This window comes from Hyla sarda, chromosome 2, assembly GCF_029499605.1.
Source record: "Hyla sarda isolate aHylSar1 chromosome 2, aHylSar1.hap1, whole genome shotgun sequence".
Lineage (NCBI taxonomy): Eukaryota > Metazoa > Chordata > Amphibia > Anura > Hylidae > Hyla > Hyla sarda.
In genome coordinates, this window is record NC_079190.1 from 172,578,896 (window position 1) to 172,600,805 (window position 21,910).

Genomic DNA, 21,910 nt, shown 5'->3' on the forward strand with positions numbered 1-21,910 from the left:
CACAGATCTGGACTGTCCGTAACATTGTATGTTGAGTCTGGTTTCAAGTTACAATGGTCCAGAGAAGACCATTGTATGTTGCAACTATTGTATGTTGAGGCCATTGTAAGGTGAGGGATCCCTGTATATGAATGTGCGTCAACTGTACTCAAAATTTACAGCTGCTTCAAAATACTGAAACAGCTTTTTCTTCTTTTTATACTGTGCTGAATACAGTAATACATTTCATGGTCTTGGTGTATCAGCATCATTCTGCCATCTTCTTATACTGCTTTCCCAGGTTAGCAACTGAGTCATCTCACCATTGTACTATAGCAAGAATGATTATTGACGATCGAATATAGGGCCCCATAGTGGTTACAGATGCAACTAAAATGCTCTAAAAATCCCTTAATGAATTTATAGAGGGAGTACTGAGCTTTTGACCTCAACAGATTTTTCATTAAATATATTAAAATAAGGTTGTAAAAATAAAAAATATATATATATTTTTAATGTTACAGTTACAGCTTTGATTTTCTCTTTTTTTTTTTTAAAGAAGAATGATCATCCCAAAAATGTGTTATGCAATTTCTCCTGAGTAGAGTAGTACCCCATATGTGATCAAAAGCTCTGCTGTTTGGGCATATGGTAGAGCTCAGAAGGGAAGGTGCACCATTTTTCCATATTTAGCACAGATTTGCATATGTTCTTAGTATAAGCGAGTTTCTATGATACAATTTCCTGCCATGTTCTCTATCAGCCCAATTTTATTAGGACGAAATTGGGACATATTGATCGCTATTTCTTCATTTCTCTGGCATGAATACTTTGGAAAAATATCGCATTTGAGCAAAAATATTGCATTTGAGCAATATGTAAGAGACAAACATATTTAGTGTTATTGTTTAATAATAAAGCTATTGTTAGCGCATATTGATACCATCGCTTAGTATTTCCCTTTACTATCTAGTGCAGAGAATCACCAAAAAAAGTAGTTCCTACTGTATGATGATTGGCCATAATGCGCATTTCTCCTGTATTACATGCTGAAACTACACTATGTGAGCTGGTCAAATCAGATGTTTGGAAAGCACAATGGGGGGGTATTTATCAAAGGATTTATGTGTTTTTTTTCACGTAACATTAGTGCAATACTTTGGCGCAGTGTCTTTTTGCGCCAAAGTTTGGCGCATCTTCTCCACTGTCATTTTTACAACTTTCTCAAAATCACACGGTCCTGTGTGTGATTTTAACTTTAGTCAGTAATTCATCATTTGCGCCAATCGATCTTTGGTTCAATTATGCGCCTTTAGGGTTTTTGTTTGGAGCAAATCACCACAATAAATTTTGCACATGGAAAACACACTTAGTAATGTCAGAAAATGTAAAGGCGTCAAAATACATTAAAAAATTTTTTTGTGAAAGCAGCGACGCCTCCGGGGCTGCTTAATACTATCCTGCGACATAGTTGTCTCTGAGGAACCTTCACCCTCCGTTGAGCCAGCATTGGACATGGCCACACAGGTTCAGGAAAGGTAAGCACTAAAGCAGTGGTCTCCAACCTGCGGACCTCCAGATGTTGCAAAACTACAACTCCCAGCATGCCCGGACAGCCAACGGCTGTCGGGGCATGCTGGGAATTGTAGTTTTGCAACATCTGGAGGTCCGCAGGTTGAAGACCACTGCACTAAAGTAACCAAAAAAAAAAAAAAAAACTACCCAAGTTGAAAATAAAATCCATTTCACATGGTGGCCATAAACCCCAAAAAAGAAAATAACTCATGTTGCTTGCTGATATGCTGCAGGAGGGACTCCAAAATGGCTGCTCTACAGGGTAAAATACACTGGGGGGTATGTATGAAGCTTTTTACTCAGTTTTTTTGTCTGTGATTTGTCGCAATTTTTCCTATAAGTCATTTTTTGCGACAAACAATTGCGCCAAATGGTTTAGAACAAAATCACTGATTTCACTTTGTTAGTCGTGATTTCAGTTATAATCATTCTTTGGTCTGGAATTCATTAATTGCGACTTTTCGATTTGGAGCAAGTTTAGGCGCAAATACCTTCATTTAGGCACAAATCTACACCATGAATTAAGTGACAGAGAAAATAGCTACAATAATAGAACGTCCCAAAGTCAGATTTACTGCCTGGAATTCTGGGGTCTGCGCCTTTTGTAGGTCTACATTTGTGCCAAAATGACAAACTTGTGTACGACAATTGATAATTTTGGTGCAAATATGCTCCATTTGATGCAAGAAAACATACATAAAATCACACATTGCTACACCATTATTGATACATGTCCCCCACTGTCCTCTGTGGTGGTAAGTTCTGCATAAAGGCGCTGTGAACAGCTGATTTCAACATTTGAGCCAAAACTGCTAACAACTTGCACCAAATGATAAATTTGGTGCATGTCCATGAAAACCAAAGTGAAAAAAAGGGTAAAAAGAAACTGTCAACTGGCAAAATTGATAAATACCGTATTTATCGGCGTATAACACGCACTTTTTAGGCTAAAATTTTTAGCCTAAAGTCTATGTGCGTGTTATACGCCGATACACCCCCAGGAAAGGCAGGGGGTGAGAGGCCGTCGCTGCCCGTTTCTCTCCCCCTGCCTTTCCTGGGGTCTAGAGCCCTGCTGCCGGCCCTTCTCTCCCCCTGGCTATCGGCGCCGCTGCCCATTCTGTCCCCCTGACTATCGGTGCCGGCGCCCCATTGCCGACGCCGATAGCCAGGGGGAGAGAAGCGGCGCCGACAGCCAGGGGGAGAGAAGGGGCAGCGGCACCCATTGCCGGTGCCGCTGCCCCGTTGCCTCCCCCCATCCCCGGTGGCATAATTACCTGTTGCCGGGGTCGGGTCCGTGCTGCTGCAGGCCTCCGGCGTGCATCCCCTGCGTCGTTGCTATGCGCTGCACGGCGCGGCGCATGACGTCCCTTTGGCTATCGGCGCCGGCAATGGGGCACTGGCACCGATAGTCAGGGGGACAGAACGCGCAGCGGTGCCGATAGCCAGGGGGAGAGAAGGGCCGGCAGCAGGGCTCTAGACCCCAGGAAAGGGAGGGGGAGAGAAGCGGGCAGCGACGGCCTCTCTCCCCCTGCCTTTCCTGGGGGTGTACACGCGCACACACGCACCCTCATTTTACCATGGATATTTGGGTAAAAAACATTTTTTAACCCAAATATCCTTGGTAAAATGAGGGTGCGTGTTATAGGCCGGTGCGTGGTATACCCCGATAAATACGGTACCCCCCAATATTCATACATTCAGTGCACTCACCTTTTGTCCTTTTACTCCACTACAGTCACATTTGCTAGTTCCACACCCGTTACATGCCTGGAGGGAAAATAAAACAAGAATATTTGTGTTACTGATGTCAAGATGATTGTCAGTCAATAATAAATAAAACCTAAATTGCACATAGATGGGTTAAAAAAGCACATAAACATAAAGACATATTCCCAGGATATGGCATAAATGTCTTATAGATGTGGGGCCACCTGTATGATCAATACCTATCTCAAGAACAAGCTCCCCCACACACCTGCTGTGACATACCTGGACTGGAGGTGGTTGGGAAGCCAAAAACAGAGTGGGCTGTTTGGATAAATCCCATTGACTTTATATTAATGATGCTACACTATTTATGCAACTTCCAATATAGTCAATGGTACTTTGTGTAAAACTCCAACCTCAGCTATCTCTCCCTTCCCAAATTCCTCCAGCCACCACAAGCCGACCCTTTAAATGCTAAATATAAAACTTTTATTAAGGAACAAAAGTAACATACATTTAAAAAAAATAAGAAATAGCATTTTAAATCTCTATCAAATGTTTCCAGGAGTACAGAAGTATTATATACACAGAAACATAGAATGTGCCCATCTAGTCTGCCCAATATTCTGAATACTATGAATAATCTTATATGAAGGATAGCCTTCTGCCTATCCCATGCATGTTTAAACTCCTTCATTTATTTGTACCGACCACTTCTGCAGGAAGGCTATTCCATGCATCCACTGCTCTTTCACTAAAGTAATACTTTCTGATATTATATAAACCTTTGCAGCTCTAATTTAAAACTATGTCCTCTTGTGGTAGTTTTTCCTCTTTTAAATATGCTCTCCTCCTTTACCGTGTTAATTCCGTTTATGTATTTGAAAGCTCTACATGTTAAACCTGTCACCAAATAAAATTTTTAAAATAGTGTTCCTTGGGTAATTAGCAGACACTTTCCTATTCACTTTTTAAAATTAGCAACATAAACAAGTGTAAAACGGAAGAGAAAAAAAACGACCACTAGGTGGCTCTGTTCTGTTCCCTGCCACAATTAATACAGTGAGATCGGTCTCCTCCCGACCTGGCAGGAGACCAAACTCAGAAAGTGTTTCTCCCTGCTCTGAGCTTGATTGACAGCTGCAGGCCTCACTGAAACATGCATAGAGCCTCACTGAAACATGCACAGAGCCTCACTGAAACATGCACAGAGCCTCACTGAAACATGCACAGAGCCTCACTGAAACATGCATAGAGCCTCACTGAAACATTCACAGAGCCTCACTGAAACATGCATAGAGCCTCACTGAAAGCTGCAAAGAGCCTCACTGAAACATGCATAGAGCTTCACTGAAAGTTGCACAGAGACTGAGGTCTTCTCACAGCACTGCAACCATGTGAGGGCAGAAGTGGTCCCCCAGCAGGCTTCAGTGATGTCATACCTGCTGGGAAACGCCCACTTTTTTCCCTGCTGGGAGATTGCACATGTGAGCAAGAATAAATGTATGATACACAGCTTTTTAACCTCTTGGGGACGAAGGGAGTACAGGTACACCCTTGCTCCTTGGTACTTAAGGACCAAGGGCGTACCTGTAATCATTCAGCAGGCACCCCATGCAAATGTCTGGGGGGGGGGGCAAATCGCTGATGAATTCAGATCGGTGATTTGTGGCGATTCCAGGCTGATCGGGTCTCTGATGACCCGATAGCCCAGAAAATAGGGATGATCGGAGCTGTCAGACACAGCTCCAACCATCCTGAAGGATAGGAGTGAGGTGGCAGGGTAGCCACCTCCTCCTATCCCCTGCGATTGGCCAATCAGGACTAACCGGTGAATCGCAGGGCAGGGGTGGGGGGGGGGGGGGGTGAAAGTTAATTTCCCCTGCTCTGGCCGCCCCTGGATGTCGGGGCAGAGCGGGAGAAGATGTTGGCGATGGTGCCGGGGCCATGGATGCGGCGGGGATCGGCAGCAGTTACATGAGATCACGGCGCGGAGGCCAGGGACCGGCGGCAGGCAAGTGCATACAGCGGCTGTGGCGGTGTCAGATGCAGCAGAGGATTGCCGTAAAGTGATCTTCACTGCTGCTTTTAGGAGGTTCAAAACTGCAACTCCCAGCATGCCCAGACAGCCATTGGCTGTCTGGGCCTGGTGGGAGTTGTATTTTGCAACATCTGGAGGGCTACAGTTTGGAGACCACTGTGCAGTGATCTCCAAACTGTGTCCTTCCTGATGTTGCAAAACTACAACTCTCAGCATGCCGACAGTCCAGGCATGCTGGGAGTTGTAGTTCTGTAACATCTGGCCCTTCAGATGTTTCAGAAGTACAACTCCAAGCATGCCTGGACAGTCTCAGCATGCTGGGAGTTGTAGTTTTGGACAGTGGTGTCCAAACTGTAGCGCTCCAGATGTCAATTCCCAGCATGCCGAGACTGTCCAGGCATGCTGAGAGTTGTAGTTATGTAACATCTGGCCCTTCAGATGTTGCCGAAATACAACTCCCAGCATGCCTGGGCAGTTTGGGCATGCCTAGAGGTGAAGTGTTGCAACATCTGGAGGGCTACAGTTTGGAGACCACTACACAGTGGTCTCCAAACTATTCTCCTCCAGTTGTGGCATAACTACAACTCCCAACATGCCCTTCAGCTGTCTGGGCATGCTGGGAGTTGTAGTATTGCAATAACTGGAGGCACACTGTTTGGGAGACAAGGTCTGTTTCCTAACACAGTGTTTCCCAACCCGTGTGCCTCCTTATGGGGTATTTCTAACAAAAAGACCCTGGTCCCTGAAAAATTCAGATTTTGAAATTTACTTGAAAAATTGGAAAATTGCTGCTAAACTTTGAAGCCCTCTGATGTCTTCAAAAAGTAAAAACATGTCAACTTTATAATGTCAAGATAAAGTAGACATATTGTATATGTAAATCAATATATATATTTTATTTGGAATGTCTATTTTCCTTACAAGCAGAGAGCTTCAACGTTATAAAAATGCAAAATTTTCAAATTTTTCACCAAGATATGATGCAAGTATTGACAAAAATTTACCACTAACATAAAGTAGAATATGTCACGAAAAAACAATCTTGGAATCAAATTCATAAGTAAACCATCCCAGAGTTATTAATACTTAAAAGTGACAGTGGTCAGAATTGCAAAAAATGCTCTGGTCCTTAAGGTCAAAATGGGCTCAGTCCTCAAGGGGTTAAAGCTCTTAAAAAAATTAAGGGTGGGAGGGGGGTTAGGAGTAGTTATGGAACATAACCTGAGTTAGTTTTAAAAAGTTTATTTGGTGACAGGTACTTTTTAAGGTCATTTAACCTGTTAAGGACAAAGGACGTACCTGTATGCCCTGAGTCTGCTCCCGTTCTGTAACGCAGGGCCACAGCGTAGTCATAGTGGGTGGGCCCGGGTTTTTAGAGGCCTGGGACCCGTGGCTAATAGCGCACGGCACTGATCGCGGTGCTGCGTGCTATTAAACCTTTAGACGCGGTGTTCAAAGTTGAACGCTGCGTCTAAAGTGAAAGTAAACTAATGCCGGTTAGGTCAGAGGGCTGTTTGGGATCGCCACGGCAAAATTGCGCATCCCGAACAGCTGTAGGACAGCAGGAGGGTCCCCTTACCTGCCTCCTCTCTGGCCGATCGCCAAATGACTGCTCAGTGCCTGAGATCCAGGCATGAGCAGTCAAGCGGCAGAATCATTGATCAATGGTTTCTTATGAGAAACCATTGATCAATGTAAAAGATCAGTGTGTGCAGTGTTATAGCCCCCTATGGGGGCTTTTGAAGCAGGAACTGCTGACACACTGCAGCCACATGATGTCTAGCATTGTCTTGCATTAGGAGGAACCCAGGGCCAACCGCACCAGCATATGGTCTCATAAGGGGTCTGAGGATCTCATTTCTGTACTTAATGGCAGTCAGGATACCTCTGGCAAGCACATGGAGGGCTGTGCGGCCCCCCAAAGAAATGCCACCCCACACCATTACTGACCCACCCCCAAACCGGTCATGCTGGAGGATGTTGCAGGCAGCAGAACATTCTTCACGGCATCTCAAGACTCTGTCACATCTGTCACATGTGCTCCGTGTGAACCTGCTTTCATCTGTGAAGAGCAGAGGGCGCCAGTGGCGAATTTGCCAATCTTGGAGTTCTCTGGCAAATGCCAAACGTCCTGCACGGTGTTGGGCTCTAAGCACAACCCCCACCTGTGGATGTCTGGCCCTCATACTTCCCTCATGGAGTCTGTTTATGACCGTTTGAATGGACACAAGCACATTTATGGCCTGCTGGATGTCATTTTGTAGGGCTCTGGCAGTGCTCCTTCTGCTCCTCCTTGCACAAAGGCAGAGGTAGCAGTCCTGCTGCTGGGTTGTTGCCCTCCTTCAGCCTCCTTCATCTCTCCTGATGCACTGGCCTGTCTCCTGGTAGCACCTCCATGCTCTGGACACTACGCTGACAGACACAGCAAACCTTCTTGCCACAGCTCGCATTGATGTGCCATCCTGGATGAGCTACACAACTTGAGCCACTTGTGTGGGTTACAGACTCTGTCTCATACTACCACTAGAGTGAAAGCACCACCAGCATTCAAAAGTGACCAAAACATCTGCCAGGAAGTATAGGAACAGAAAAGTGGTCTGTGGTCACCACCTGCAGAACCACTCTTTTATTGGGAGTGTCTTGCTAATTACCTATAATTTTTACCTATTGTCTGTTCCATTTGCACAACAGCATGTGAAATTGATTGTCTATCAGTGTTGCTTCCTGAGTGAACAGTGTGATTTCACAGAAGTGGGATTGACTTGGAGTTCTATTGTGTTGTTTAAGTGTTCCCTTTATTTTATTTTTTTGAGCAGTATACAATGGCCTCATGGAGGCAAAGAAGGTTTGACAAGCCTAATAGTGTGCACATTGCTGCATTTTTTTTTTATCTGTTTCCATTACAGAAGCATAGTTCAGCTGACTAGTGGCTGACACAGGAGTAGGGGGGAGATTTATCAAAACCTGTCAAGAGGAAAAGTTTTCAGATGCCTTTTCAAAAATGAAAGAAGCAATCTGATTGGTTGCTATGGGCAACTCAGTCACTTTTCCTCTGGACAGGTTTTGATAAATCTCCTCCTAGATGAGCAATACAGAATACATGTATTACTCCATTAGCATTTAATCCCATCATACATTGAATACAAATCCTAAGCCCTTTCAAGAATTTTACTATGTCAGAATAGTCTTCGAATGCAATACTGAGCACATACTTTATCTTTTCAGAAGCACTATCAGCCAATGTCAGTAGTTTATATACGCTCAGAATAAACTTCTATCTGTATGAATTGTTGTTGATGAATGTGTCCACCATCACATCATAGTTTTTCTACTATCTCCCAATGCTATTTTGTCAGGCATTTTAGTTCATTCCTCTTTCATATACCTTATTAGAATTTACTTGATGCTTTGGTGTGGTGTGTATTATAATGCCTTCAACCTGCCAGCATCTCAACCAAATAAGGAGCTATAGATCTACTGCTTGGCTTATCTCTGGAATTTCTAGCAACCACTTAACACTGAAATTCTGTGAAATAGCCAGGCTGCCATCCTAGCTGAATGCCTACATTCTCCAGCATGGATTACCTATTAGAGAGTTTTTGATTTATTCACAAATATATCTTATGTGATCTTAAGAAAACAGGTAGGCAGGTATTACAACACAGTTTATTCTGTATATAGCTTTTTCACAAGGGCAAAAAATGCGCTAAAAAAATACAAAATCAGTGAAGAATGTGCTGATTTTGATATGATTTTTTATGTGGCTTTCCATGCTTTTTTCTTTAATTGGAGCTTTAATGGTGATTTTTTTTTTTTGTAAAATCACAACATTTTTCAAATAGTTTTTGCCTATGTGAACAAGCCCTATGACCAAAAAGCAACTAGTACTAGTTTATCATTCACCAGATGGAAAGAGGGTTTGAATACCAAAGATATGCTATGTTTAATGGGGGTATAAACAAAGCTATTGAGTACCAAGACATAAAGATACCAAATATATATGCCAATGGGCCACAATAGAAACATGCAAAGTACATGCCACCTAAACAGTATTTACAGCAGTCTGTACAGTCTGGTCAATAATCAATCGGTCTGGCTACAGGGAGAAAGCCGGCTCCACGTGGCGCAGGATACAAATGGACAGAGATCAGGTAAGATCAAGGAAGTTTATTTCCCAAGATGCATCTTGGGAAATAAACTACCTTGATCTTACCTGATCTCTGTCCATTTGTATCCTGCTTCACGTGGAGCTGGCGTTCTCCCTGAAGCCAGACCTATTGATCATTAGCACTTAGCTGGAGGGCTGCAGATACTGTACTTTTTGATACACTAACCATTGTTGTGTATGCTGCTACACAACCACCTTTGGTTAGCGGCTTTTTCATGTTATGTTTATACTGAGGATCCCTCTTTTATTACACCAAGAATTGCTCTATTTTCCTTTTCTTTTAGACCAGTCTGGTCAATAACAGCCTAAGCTTTGACCTAAGGATAGAAGGGTAACATGGTGGCATGAGTGTTCTCAGATTCTATACTGCACATTCCATATCACTGTATTCAGTTGAAACTGAGAAACTGTAAGCACATATATAAAAACTCTTGGCTGTGATGTCATCTTCACTTCAGTCATCACTACCATTATAAGGGACTTACATATAAACATAAAACTGAAGAAAATCTAAACCTGTAATCTAAATCTAAATCTGTAACATGACAGGTTATTAAAATGTCAATGTCAAAGTATATATACAATTTATGAGATGAGAGAACACTATTAACATTATGAAGGACAAATGTGGACAATCTCCTGATGCTAGAACAGCAAATGGAAACAAATCAGTGATGTGGAATGGGACTAGAGGTCATTGCCGTTAATAATTGTATGTGAGGGTCAACAAATGACATTTTATTTGAGAAAGTAACCTATCCTTTGCTATAAGGCTTTAAAGAACCTTTCTATCTAAGGGTGAAGGATTTGTGCAAAGTTAGTGGTATAGTGAAAACCCATATGTAGTGTCTGTACTTCAAATTAATTAAAGTTTAACAAAATGTCTATATGATTATAATTTTTTAAACCACAGCCTGAATGCATTTATAAAATAAGGCTTTTTTTAAGAAGAAAATGTTTGTCACATTTGCTGAATGTGGAATTTGATGGCATTAATGAAAATGTGTCAAATGAATGCAAACAATGACGCCATTTAAAAAAGGTCACTTTCCCTAACCAAAGGTGGAATGTCTCTATTCTATGCTTGTAAAGTACTTTGCCTGCAGCCAAAAACAAGGTGGAACTTACAAATTAAATACTGTGTTTGACTGCAGCTGTATAAATCTGTCCCTTAGTAAGCTCTTTCTAGGGGAGATTTCAGGCTCTTAAGTTTACACATTTTCTGAAATATTACCTTTACCACGAGCCACACCAGAGAGGCAGCGGGAGATTAGGGAGGTAAACAAGTGGCTCAAAAGCTGGTGTAGGAAGGAAGGGTTTGGGTTCATGGAGAAGTGGGCCGACTTCGCTGTCGGATACCGGCTCTACCGTAGGAACGGTCTGCACCTCAATTGGGAGGGTGCAGCTGTGCTTGGGGAGAAGACGGCTAGAAGGGTGGAGGGGTGTTTAAACTAGGAATTGGGGGGGAGGGAACCTACAACGTAGAGGGGGAAAATAGTGTAGATAGAGAGGGGGGACTAATTAAAGGGGTATTCAGGGCAAAAACATCTTATCCCCTATCGGAAGGATAAGGGGATAAGATGTCTGATCGCGGGGGGCCCGCTTCTGGGACGCCCCGCAATCTCCCTGCAGCGGCCCGCATTCTATGCGTAGCTGTGTCTGAAGTTTCGGAAACCGCCAGGCTTCCGAGACGGGGACGTGACGTCATGCCACGCCCCCTCCATTAATTTCTATGGGAGGGGGCATAACGGCCGCAACGCCCCCTCCCATAAACATGAATATAGGGATTGTGGCGTGACTTCACGTCCCTGTTTCGAAAGCCCGAAAGTTTCCGAAACTTCAGACGCAGTTACACATAGAATGCGGGCTGCTGCAGGGAGATCGCGGGGGGCCTGCTGTCACACCCCCTCCATAGGCTTGCATTGAGGGGGAGAGCGTGATGTCACACGGGGCGGAGCCTTGACGTCACTATGCTCCGTCCCCGTGATCGCCAGTAATCAGACCTGAAGTGAGCACGCTCCGGGGGCTGATTCTAATGGGGTGTGGCTTGGAAGATCACGGGGGATAGGGGATAAGTTGTCTTAGCGCCGGAGTACCCCTTTAAGTAATGTAATAGACAGACCCCTATTTTTAATATTCAGGGACTCGTGACAGGGACTGTTCCTAAGGACTGGCGCTTGGCAAATGTGGTGCCAACATTTAAAAAGGGGTCAAAAGGTGACCCCGGGAATCATAGGCCTGTTAGTTTAACCTCCGTTGTATGTAAATTGTTTGAGGGTTTTCTAAAGGATGCTATTTTGGAGTATCTTGATAAAAATAAATGTATGACTCCATATCAGCATGGGTTTATGAAGAATCAGTCCTGTCAAACTAACCTGATCAGCTTTTAGGAGGAGGTGAGCTCCAGACTGGACCAGGGGGAATCGCTGGATGTTGTATATCTGGATTTTTCCAAAGCATTTAATACGGTGCCACATAAAAGGTTGGTGGATAAAATGAGAATGCTTAGACTGGGGAAAATGTGTGCAAGTGCAAGTAACTGGCTCAGTGACAGGAAACAGAGGGTGGTTATTAATGGTACTTATTCTGATACTGTTACTAGTGGGTACCACAGGGGTCAGTTGTGGGTCCTGTTCTATTTAATATATGTATTCATGACCTTGTAGAGGGGTTGAATAGTAAAGTAGTAATCTTTGCAGATGATACTAAACTCTGTAAAGTGGTAAACACTATAGAGGACAGTGCACTGTTACAAATGGATCTGGATAGGTTGGAGGTTTGGGCTGGGAAGTGGCAGATGAGGTTCAACACTGATAAATGTAAGGTAATGCACATGGGGAAGAAAAATCCGGTCTGGGATTATTAATTAAATGGGAGAATACTTGGGACGACTGATGTGCAAAAGGACTTGGGAGTCTTAGTTAATAGTAAATTTAGCTGTAGTGACCAGTGTCAGGAAGCTGCTGCCAAGGCAAATAAAATCATGGGGTGCATTAATAGGGGCATAGATGCCCATGACAAGGAAATAATTCTACCAATGTACAAATCACTAGTCAGACCACACATGGAATACTGTGAACAGTACTGGGCACCAGTGTACAAGAAAGATATAGTGGAGCTGGAGAGGGTTCAAAGATGGGCAACCAGGGTAATACGGGGAATGGGAGGACTACAGTACCCAGAAAGATTATCAGAATTAGGGTTATTTAGTTTAGAAAAAAGAAGGCTTAGGGGAGACCAAATAACAATGTATAAATATATCAGGGGACCTTACTGAGATCCCTCCCATGATCTATTTATACTCAGGACTGTATCTATAACAAAGGGGCATCCTCTACGTCTTGAGGAGATAAGGTTTCTACACCAGCACAGACAGGGGTTCTTTACTGTAAGAGCAGTGAGACTGTGGAATTCTCTGCCAGAGGAGGTGGTCATGGTGAACTCTGTAAAATAATTTAAAAGGGGTCTGGATGCATTTTTGGAGAATAATAACATTACAGGTTATGGATTCTAGATCTATATGGACAGAAGGTTGACCCAGGGATTTATTCTGACTGCCATATTTGGAATCAGGAATACATTTGTACCTCGAGTATGAGGCTTTTTTTGCATTCCTCTGTATCAACTCAGTAGGGACTCATTAGGGTTATAGGTTGAACTTGATGGACTCTGGTCTTTTTTTGACCTTATGAACTATGTTACTATGTTACAATAAAGGCTATAGACACTCTTATAAAGTATTTAATAGAAATACAGTCATGGCCGTAAATGTTGGCACCCTTGAAATTTTTCAAGAAAATTAAGTATTTCTCACAGAAAAGGATTGCAGTAACACATGTTTTGCTATACACATGTTTATTCCCTTTGTGTGTATTGGAACTAAACAAAAAAAGGGAGGAAAAAAAGCAAATTGGACATAATGTCACACCAAATTCCAAAAATGGTCTGGACAAAATTATTGGCACCCTTTCAAAATTGTGGAAAAATAAGAATGTTTCAAGCATGTGATGCTCCTTTAAAATCACCTGGGGCAAGTAACAGGTGTGGGCAATATAAAATCACACCTGAAAGAAGATAAAAAGGAGATAAGTTCACTTAGTCTTTGCATTGTGTGTCTGTGTGCCACACTAGGCATGGACAACAGAAAGAGGAGAAGAGAATTGCCTGAGGTCTTGAGAACCAAAATTGTGGAAAAATATCAACCAGTTCAAGGTTACAAGTCCATCTCCAGAGATCTAGATTTGTCTTTGTGCACAGTGAGCAACATTATCAAGAAGTTTGCAACCCATGGCAATGTAGCTAATCTCCCTGGGTGTGGACGGAAGAGAAAAACTGATGAAAGGTGTCAAGGCAAGGTAGTCCGGATGGTGGATAAGCAGCCCCAAACACGTTCCAAAGATATTCAAGCTGTGCTGCAGGCTCAGGGAGCATCAGTGTCAACATTTAAATGAAATGAAACGCTATGGCAGGAGACCCAGTAGGACCCCACTGATGACACAGAGACATCAAAAAGTAAGACTACATTTTGCCAAAATGAACTTGAGTAAGCCAAAATCCTTATGGGAAAACATCTTGTTGACAGATGAGACCAAGATAGAGCTTTTTGGTAAAACACATCATTCATCATGCATTGAATGTGTGCAAGGCATCATGAAATCTGAGGATTATCAATGGATTTTGGGTTGCACTGTACAGCCCAGTGTAGGAAAGCTGGGTTTGCGTCTGAGATCTTAGGTCTTGCAGCAGGACAATGACCCCAAACATACGTCAAAAAGCACCCAGAAATGGATGGCAACAAAGCGCTGGAGAGTTCTGAAGTGGCCAGTAATGAGTCCAGATCTAAATCCCCTTAAACACCTGTGGAGAGATCTTAAAATTGCTGTTGGGAAAAGGCGCCTTCCAATAAGAGAGACCTGGAGCTGTTTGCAAAGGAGGAGTGGTCCAACATTCCAGCTGAGAGTTGTAAGAAGCTTATTGATGGTTATAGGAAGCAACTGATTTTTTCCAAAGGATGTGCAACCAAATATTAAGTTAAGGGTGCCAATAATTTTGTCCAGCCCATTTTTGGAGTTTGGTGTGACATTATGTCCAATTTGCTTTTTTAGTTTAGTTCCAATACACACAAAGGGAATAAACATGTGTGTAACAAAACATGTGTTACTGCAATCCTTTTCGTTGTGAAATATTCATTTTCTTGAAAAATTTCAGGGGTGACAACATTTACGGCCATGACTGCATGATAAAAGCTTTGAATGTCAAATGTTTTCATCAGTGCAGAGAATTGGTTCGAGACTGCAACCAATTGATACAATAAGGAGTTTAAGTTCATTTTACTTATAAAATGTATTATTTGTGAGTACAATAAACAAATACATTTTATATACATTGCTCTGTACCATTCTATGTCCATGTCTCTTTTATTCCAGTGGATTTGAAAAAGGGTGCCTACATAAGGAAGAGGCAAGGCAAAAACTTGCTTAGCGTCTACTGGGGCATCGTAAAAATCTGAGTTATTTGGAACATAAGAAGACAAAGGAATGCAATATCTCATGAGACAGTTTTATTTTTTATTTTTTAGAACTGTTGTTGGTTATGTATGCTTAAATATACATGTTTGTAAATTTTGTTCATTGAGCAAATCATACCCTGGAAATAAGTGCTCTAGATTAAAAAGAAGAAATGCAGGATTGTATTTGTCGTTTTTGGAATTGATTAGAGGTGAGTGCTTGCTGTCCCTGCGGTCTCCTCGCCGCAGGAGACAGGCTCCATAAACTTTCTATAGAATCTATCTCCTGCAGAGCGGAGAGAGACTGGGGAGAACAAGTGACTAACTAAGTTCTTCTCTCAAATTATTATGGCGATTGGTGTGGCTTAGACCTCAACCTCAACCATTTAAAACTTTTGGAATGTTTTTATGACGTGTCAAAGGTTTTATCAAATGACAGTGACATGTTAAAACAACTAGGGATGCAACCTAATTATTAAAGGGGTTGGGCAGCGAAAAGTACCGTGATGGGTCCAACCGCTGGGACCTGCACAATCTTTTGCAGGGCCCTAGTTCTCTGAGAGGAAAGCATGCTGACGGCACGCAGTCCATTCATTCTCTATGGGAGCGCCGAAAAGACCTGAGTGCTGTACTTGGGCATCTCCGATAGAAATGAATAGAGTGCGTGTCATCACCAGTACGCGCTCCTCTCAGAGAGCCGAGGCCCATGCAGGAGGTCTGACACTTATCCCCTATCCTATGAACAGGGGATAAGTTGCTTTTCGGGCACAACCCCTTTAAATGAAAAAAAAGAGGAATTAAAGTGTAAGAGAACAGATCTCCCTTTCTATACAATATTGTATTTTATCTATGTCCATCATATTTTCATAATATTCTGCAGAAGTCAAAACTGTTAATTTTGTTTAAAAGCCTTCTCTGCATGTTTAAAGAGGTTGAATATTCTTATTGTCTTAGGCTGGGTTCCCATTACATTTTCCCCCATATGGGAGCGCATACAGCAGGGGAGAGCTAAAAACTTGCCCTCCTGTATGCCTTTCTATGCGCTCCCGTATGTAATTCATTTCAATGAGCCGACCACAGTAAAACGTTCGGTCCAGTCCGCTCATCTTTGCCCCATATGCGCTTTTTCCCCGCACCTAAAACCGTGGTCGACCACGGTTTTAGGTGCGGTTGTAAAAACCCATACGGGGCAAAAATGAGCCGACCGGACGGAACGTTTCACTGCGGTCTGCTCATTGAAATGGATTACATACGGGAGCGCATAGAAAGGCATATGGGAGCGCAAGTTTTTAGCTCTCCCCTGCCGTATGTGCTCCTGTATGGGGGAAAACATAATGGGAACCCAGCCTAACATATTGTGTATTGAAACAGGGTCATGTTCTTTTAAAGATAATTCCTATATGGCTTAAAGGGGTATGGAGGGATCGGTGGAGGGATCGCTTGGTGGGAGAGAGATCAATCTGCAACTAATGCCACAGCTGTAGGCACCTTGATTGAAAACCACAAGTCTTTGAATTAATGCAGCTCATTTATGTTTCAATGGGTGGGGTGGCTGATGTTTAGGAGGGAGGAAAATGGAATTGTGGGATTTGCAGTCAAAAAAAGAAAAGTTAAACATGAAATACCAGTTCACAAAAAGCTAGCCACAGTGTTATGGTAATCTCACAACATAGCCATTTAGCCCCAAGACAAGTGCAGATCCTTCCTAAGCATGTCCATTACTGTCTGCCAGGTACATACTAAAATCACCTAATGGTGGATAACCCCTTTAAATTATATCTTCCAAAATACTTCTGGCAACCATAGTAGTTTTGTTTGTAAAAGTATGCAGTAAAAACAATTCTAAAAAATTATACTAATTATACTAATACAGGATCCCCAATAAACTAAGTTAAGGTATATAAAATGTTTTCTGCACTGCACTGGCACATTGATGAGAACCAAAAACTGTAGGAGTATTTGTGCTGCTATATACACAGCTAAAGTAGGCTTTTCATCCTATAGTCTACTATGCTTCTTTGACATTAAAATTTTTTGTCATTATGATAGTTCAAGATAAATAAACATATATTTTAAGCAGCCACTTGTTTTATGACTTTAGGTCTTGAAATTGTCAGTGAAATCATTATGTATACATTTTCCATCTCATAAATAGTGATTGTCTTAAACAATACCAGCCAGACCATATTAGGCCACGTTAACAAAAGCATTTACAGCATATGAACACAAGAACGAGTCTTCTATCTCTTAGAGAGGACCTAGCTTCAAGGATTAACTTTTTAATGACCAGAGAAGTTTGGCCTTGAGAGGATCTAAATATTAGAGTCATTAAAGTACAGTAAAATGCTAGTCAATGAGGCTTTAAGGGTTGCCCGTGATTTCTTTCTCGTTTTTTCCTCTGGTATTATATAGTAAAATATTATCTGATCATTAGTTCTGTCTTTGTGTGGTGAGAGGGTTCACCTACCATCCAGATCATACCCAGTTTCCCCAGAAAATGCCAAATCAATGGCAATTGAACAACCCCTTTAACCCCTTAAGGACCCGGGGGATTTCCGTTTTTGCATTTTCGTTTTTTTCCTCCTTATATTTACAAAATCATAAGTCTTTCAATTTTGCACTCAAAAATCTATATGATGGCTTATTTTTTGCACCACCAATTCTACTTTGTAATGTCCTCAGTCATTTTACCCAAAAATCTATGGCGAAATGGAAAGAAAAATCATTGGGAGACAAAATAAATAAAAAAACAACACAATTTTGTAAATTTTGGGGGCTTCCGTTTCTACGAAGTACATTTTTTGGTAAAAATAACACCTTATCTTTATTCTGTAGGTCCATACGATTAAAATGATACCCTACTTATATAGGTTTGATTTTGTCGCACTTCTGGAAAAAATAATAACTACATGCAGGAAAATTTATACGTTTAAAATTGTCATATTCTGACCCCTATAACTTTTTTATTTTTCCGCGTACAGGGCGGTATGAGGGCTCATTTTTTGTGCCGTGATCTCAAGTTTTTAGCGGTACCATTTTTTGCATTGATAGGACTTATTGATTGCTTTTTATTCATTTTTTCATGATATAAAAAGTGACCAAAAATGCACTATTTTGGACTTTAGGGAAGATGTTAAATGATCTTTATTCACTTTTTTTCTCACTTTTTTTTTTGCAGTGTTATAGCTCCCATAGGGACCTATAACACTGCACACACTGATCTTTTACATTGATCACTGGTTTCTCATAGGAAACCAGTGATCGATGATTCTGAAGCTTGACTGTTCATGCCTGGATCTCAGGCACTGAGCAGTCATTCGGCGATCAGACAGCGAGGAGACAGGTAGGGATCCTCCAGCTGTCTTGTAAGCTGTTTGGGATGCCACGATTTTGCGCCGGCGATCCTGAACAGCTCCCTGAGCTAACCGGCATGGTTTCACTTTCACTTTAGACGCGACATTCAACTTTGAGTTGATAGCATGTGGCACCGTGGTCAATGCCACGCGCTATTAGCCACGGGTCCCGGCCGTGCCTGACCTGCTATGAGGGGCAATGCCGTGGCCCCGTGTTATAGATCGGGAGCGGACTCATGACGTATGCGTTCGTCATGGTTCCTTAACCTCTTAAGGACCCAGGACGTATGGGTACGTCCTGGGTCCCAGTCCTGCGATATACCGCGGGGTCACACGGTGACCCCGCATCATATCGCGGCGGGCCCGGCGTCATAGTGAAGCCAGGACCCGCCTCCAATAGCGCGCGGCACTGATCGCTAAAAACGAAAGTGAAAGTTTCCGGTTAGCTCAGGGAGCTGTTCGGGATCGCCGCGGTATAATCGAGGCATCCCGAACAGCTGTAGCACAGGAGGAGGTCTTCTTACCTTCTGCTGCGCTGTCCGATCGCCGAATGAATGCTTCAAGCCTGAGATCCAGGCTTGAGCATTCAATCGCCGAAAACACTGATTGATCCATTCCTATGGAGATGGATCAATCAGTGTAAAAGATCAGTTAATGCTATGTTATAGCCCCCTATAGGAGCTATAATATTGCATATGAAAAGTGTAAAAAATCATTAACCCTTTCAATTATCCCTTCCCCTAATAAAAGTTTGAATCACCCGGCATTTCCAAGAATAAAAAAAACACAGTGTAAATAATAATAAAAATAAACATATGTGGTATCGCCGTGTGCAGAAATGTCCGAATTATAAAAATATACCGCTTTTTAAACCGCTTGTTCAATGGCATATGCGCAAAAAAATTCCAAAGTCCAAAATAGTGCATTTTTTATCACTTTTTATACCGCAAAAAAGTGAATTAAAAGTGATCAAAAAGTCTGATCAGAACACAAATGGTACTGATAAAAACTTCAAATGACGGCGCAAAAAAATAGCCCTCATAGCGCCCTGAACACAGAAAAATAAAAAAGTTATAGGGGTCAGAAGATGACCATTTTAAATGTATAAATTTTCCTGCATGTATTCATGATTTTTTTCTGAAGTGATACAAAATCAAACCTATACAAGTAGGGTATCATTTTAACCGTATGGACCTACAGAATAAAGATAAGGTATAATTTTTGCCGAAAAATGTACTGTGTAAAAACGGAAGCCCCCAAAACTTACAAAATAGTGTTTTTTCATCACTTTTGTCGCACATTGATTTTTTTTCCCATTTCACCGTAGGTTTTTGGGTAAAATGACTAATGTCATTACAAAGTAGAATTAGTGACGCAAAAAATAAGCCATCATATAGAATTTTAGGTGAACATTTTTAAGAGTTATGATTTTTTAAAGTTAAGGAGGAAAAATTGAAAATGAAAAAATGAAAAAAGCCCGGGTCCTTAAGTGGTTAAAGGGGTACTCCGGTGGAAAACTTTTTTTTTTTTTTTTTTTTTAATCAACTGGTGCCAGAAAGTTAAACAGATTTGTAAATTACTTCTATTAAAAAATCTTAATCCTTCCTGTACTGCTGAATACTACAGAGGAAATTATTTTCTTTTTGAAACGCAGAGCTCTCTGCTGACATTATGAGCACAGTGCTCTCTGCTGACATCTCTGTCCATTTTAGGAACTGACCAGAGCAGCATATGTTTGCTATGGGGATTGATTTTCTCCTACTCTGGACAGTTCTTAAAATGGACAGAGATGTCAGCAGAGAGCACTGTGTTCATGATGTCAGCAGAGAGCGTGGTGTTCCAAGAAGAAAATAATTTCCTCTGTAGAATGCAGCAGCAAATAAGTACTGGAAAGATTAATCCTTCCAGTACTTATTAGCTGCTAAATACTGCAGAGGAAATTATTTTCTTTTTGGAACACAGAGCTCTCTGCTGACATCACAAGCACAGTGCTCTCTGCTGACATCTCTGTCCATTTTAAGAACTATCCAGAGTAGGAGAAAATCCCCATAGCAAACATATTCTGCTCTGGTCAGTTCCTAAAATGAACAGAGATGTCAGCAGAGAGCACTGGAAAGATTAGGATTTTTTAATATAAGTAATTTACAAATCTGTTTAACTTTCTGGCACCAGTCGATTTAAAAATTAAAAGTTTTTCCACCGGAGTACCCCTTTAACTAAAACTTAACTAATTAAACAATCGCCTACAGTGTAAAAAGGTGACCCAACCAGGGTACACGGTCAACATGTGGCTTGGTGAAGGGAAAAGTGCAGTGGGGAAAATTACCCCCACATCGCCCCCCCTCCCCCCCACGATCTTGATGCAGCACCCCGCGTTCTGAACATTATGTTCAGAATGCTTGGTGCGGGCTTCTGTGGTCGCCATGCTCCCCCGTCTATGGGAGGGGCATTGCAGCCATCACGCCCCCTCCCATAAACATGAATAGAGAGGTGTGGTGTCACACTACGAGAGGGCATGGTGTGATGTCACAACCACGGCCGCCTGCACCAAGCGTTCTGCATTTATTAGCTATATATAGCAGTTTCCCCTATTTGGTTGTCATTTCCATGTATGAGGTGAGGTTATGTCATCATCCAACCATCCACTTTGTCTCTGCCAAAATCCTTCTCTGAAAGCAGCCCCACACAGATCATGTGATTTCTGTTCGGCACTGATGAGACATGCTCTCGTTAGTGCTGAGAACTAGGAGGTGTGTGCAGCCGTAGCCAATCAGAAACTGAACCTCTTGCTGCTGCTCAGAGCAGAAGGGTGGGGGCTGCTCTCAGAGAGAGTGAGCTGTCTGGCCAGGCAGAGCTCCAATTTTTGCTAGGAGATGTTGCAAGGAATGGCAAAGGAAGGATGGCAAAGAATATCAAGCAACCAGAGAAGATAACAGGGGCCACAGGAGCATATCAGGCAGGATGGTTTAAAGGGAACATATCCAGGTAGTGTGGTAGCTTATGATATATATATATATATATATATTACCCTTAGAGTACCCCTTTAAAGTTCATACAGTGCACTCCAACACAGGATCCGACAGAAGCCTTGCAGTGGATTTGCCAAGCTTTCAAAGCAGCAGTGGATTTGCCAAGCTTTCATAGCATTACATGACTCCTGTGCAGCACAGAGGGTGGCCAATCAGAGGGTGGGGATTAGACATTATGCCATATCCTGTCCTCTACAGGCTGCTCCCCTGCTTCAGTCTGCCATTGCCAGCAGGAAAAAGTTTAGGGTATGGCGTGCAGTACATTGTACAGCATTTTTCCTGAGCTGTTATACAACTACAATGCCTATTATAATTGAACAGCCTCAGGCTCAGGCATGATAAGAGTTGTAGTTATACACCAGCTGAGGAAAAATGCTGTACTTTGTAGAGCACACTATATCTGTGGCTCTCTAGCTGTGATGGGAATTGTAGCTTTGCCACAGCAGGAGAACCCCTTGAACCTAGGTGATTGGTGGGGGTCCCAGAACCCCCCAAAAAATGTTGTTACTTAGTCTAAAATGCTCGTGGCTAGTTTCTATCCAAGTTACGACC

At 42.3% G+C, this 21,910-nt stretch overlaps 1 protein-coding gene and 1 long non-coding RNA gene across 3 annotated transcripts in view; one reads left to right on the top strand and one right to left on the bottom strand.

Moving 5' to 3' along the window:
* Nucleotides 1-21,910, bottom strand: part of COL4A1 (collagen type IV alpha 1 chain) — a 222,201-nt gene that overhangs the window by 106,780 nt on the left and 93,511 nt on the right. Inside the window, exon 3 of the mRNA XM_056555746.1 lies at nucleotides 3,265-3,321. Coding sequence (XP_056411721.1) covers nucleotides 3,265-3,321 — 57 coding nt within the window. The remainder of the gene's footprint in view (nucleotides 1-3,264; nucleotides 3,322-21,910) is intronic.
* The window catches only part of LOC130355522 (uncharacterized), a 98,815-nt gene that overhangs the window by 47,629 nt on the left and 29,276 nt on the right, over nucleotides 1-21,910 (top strand). The window lies entirely within an intron of this gene.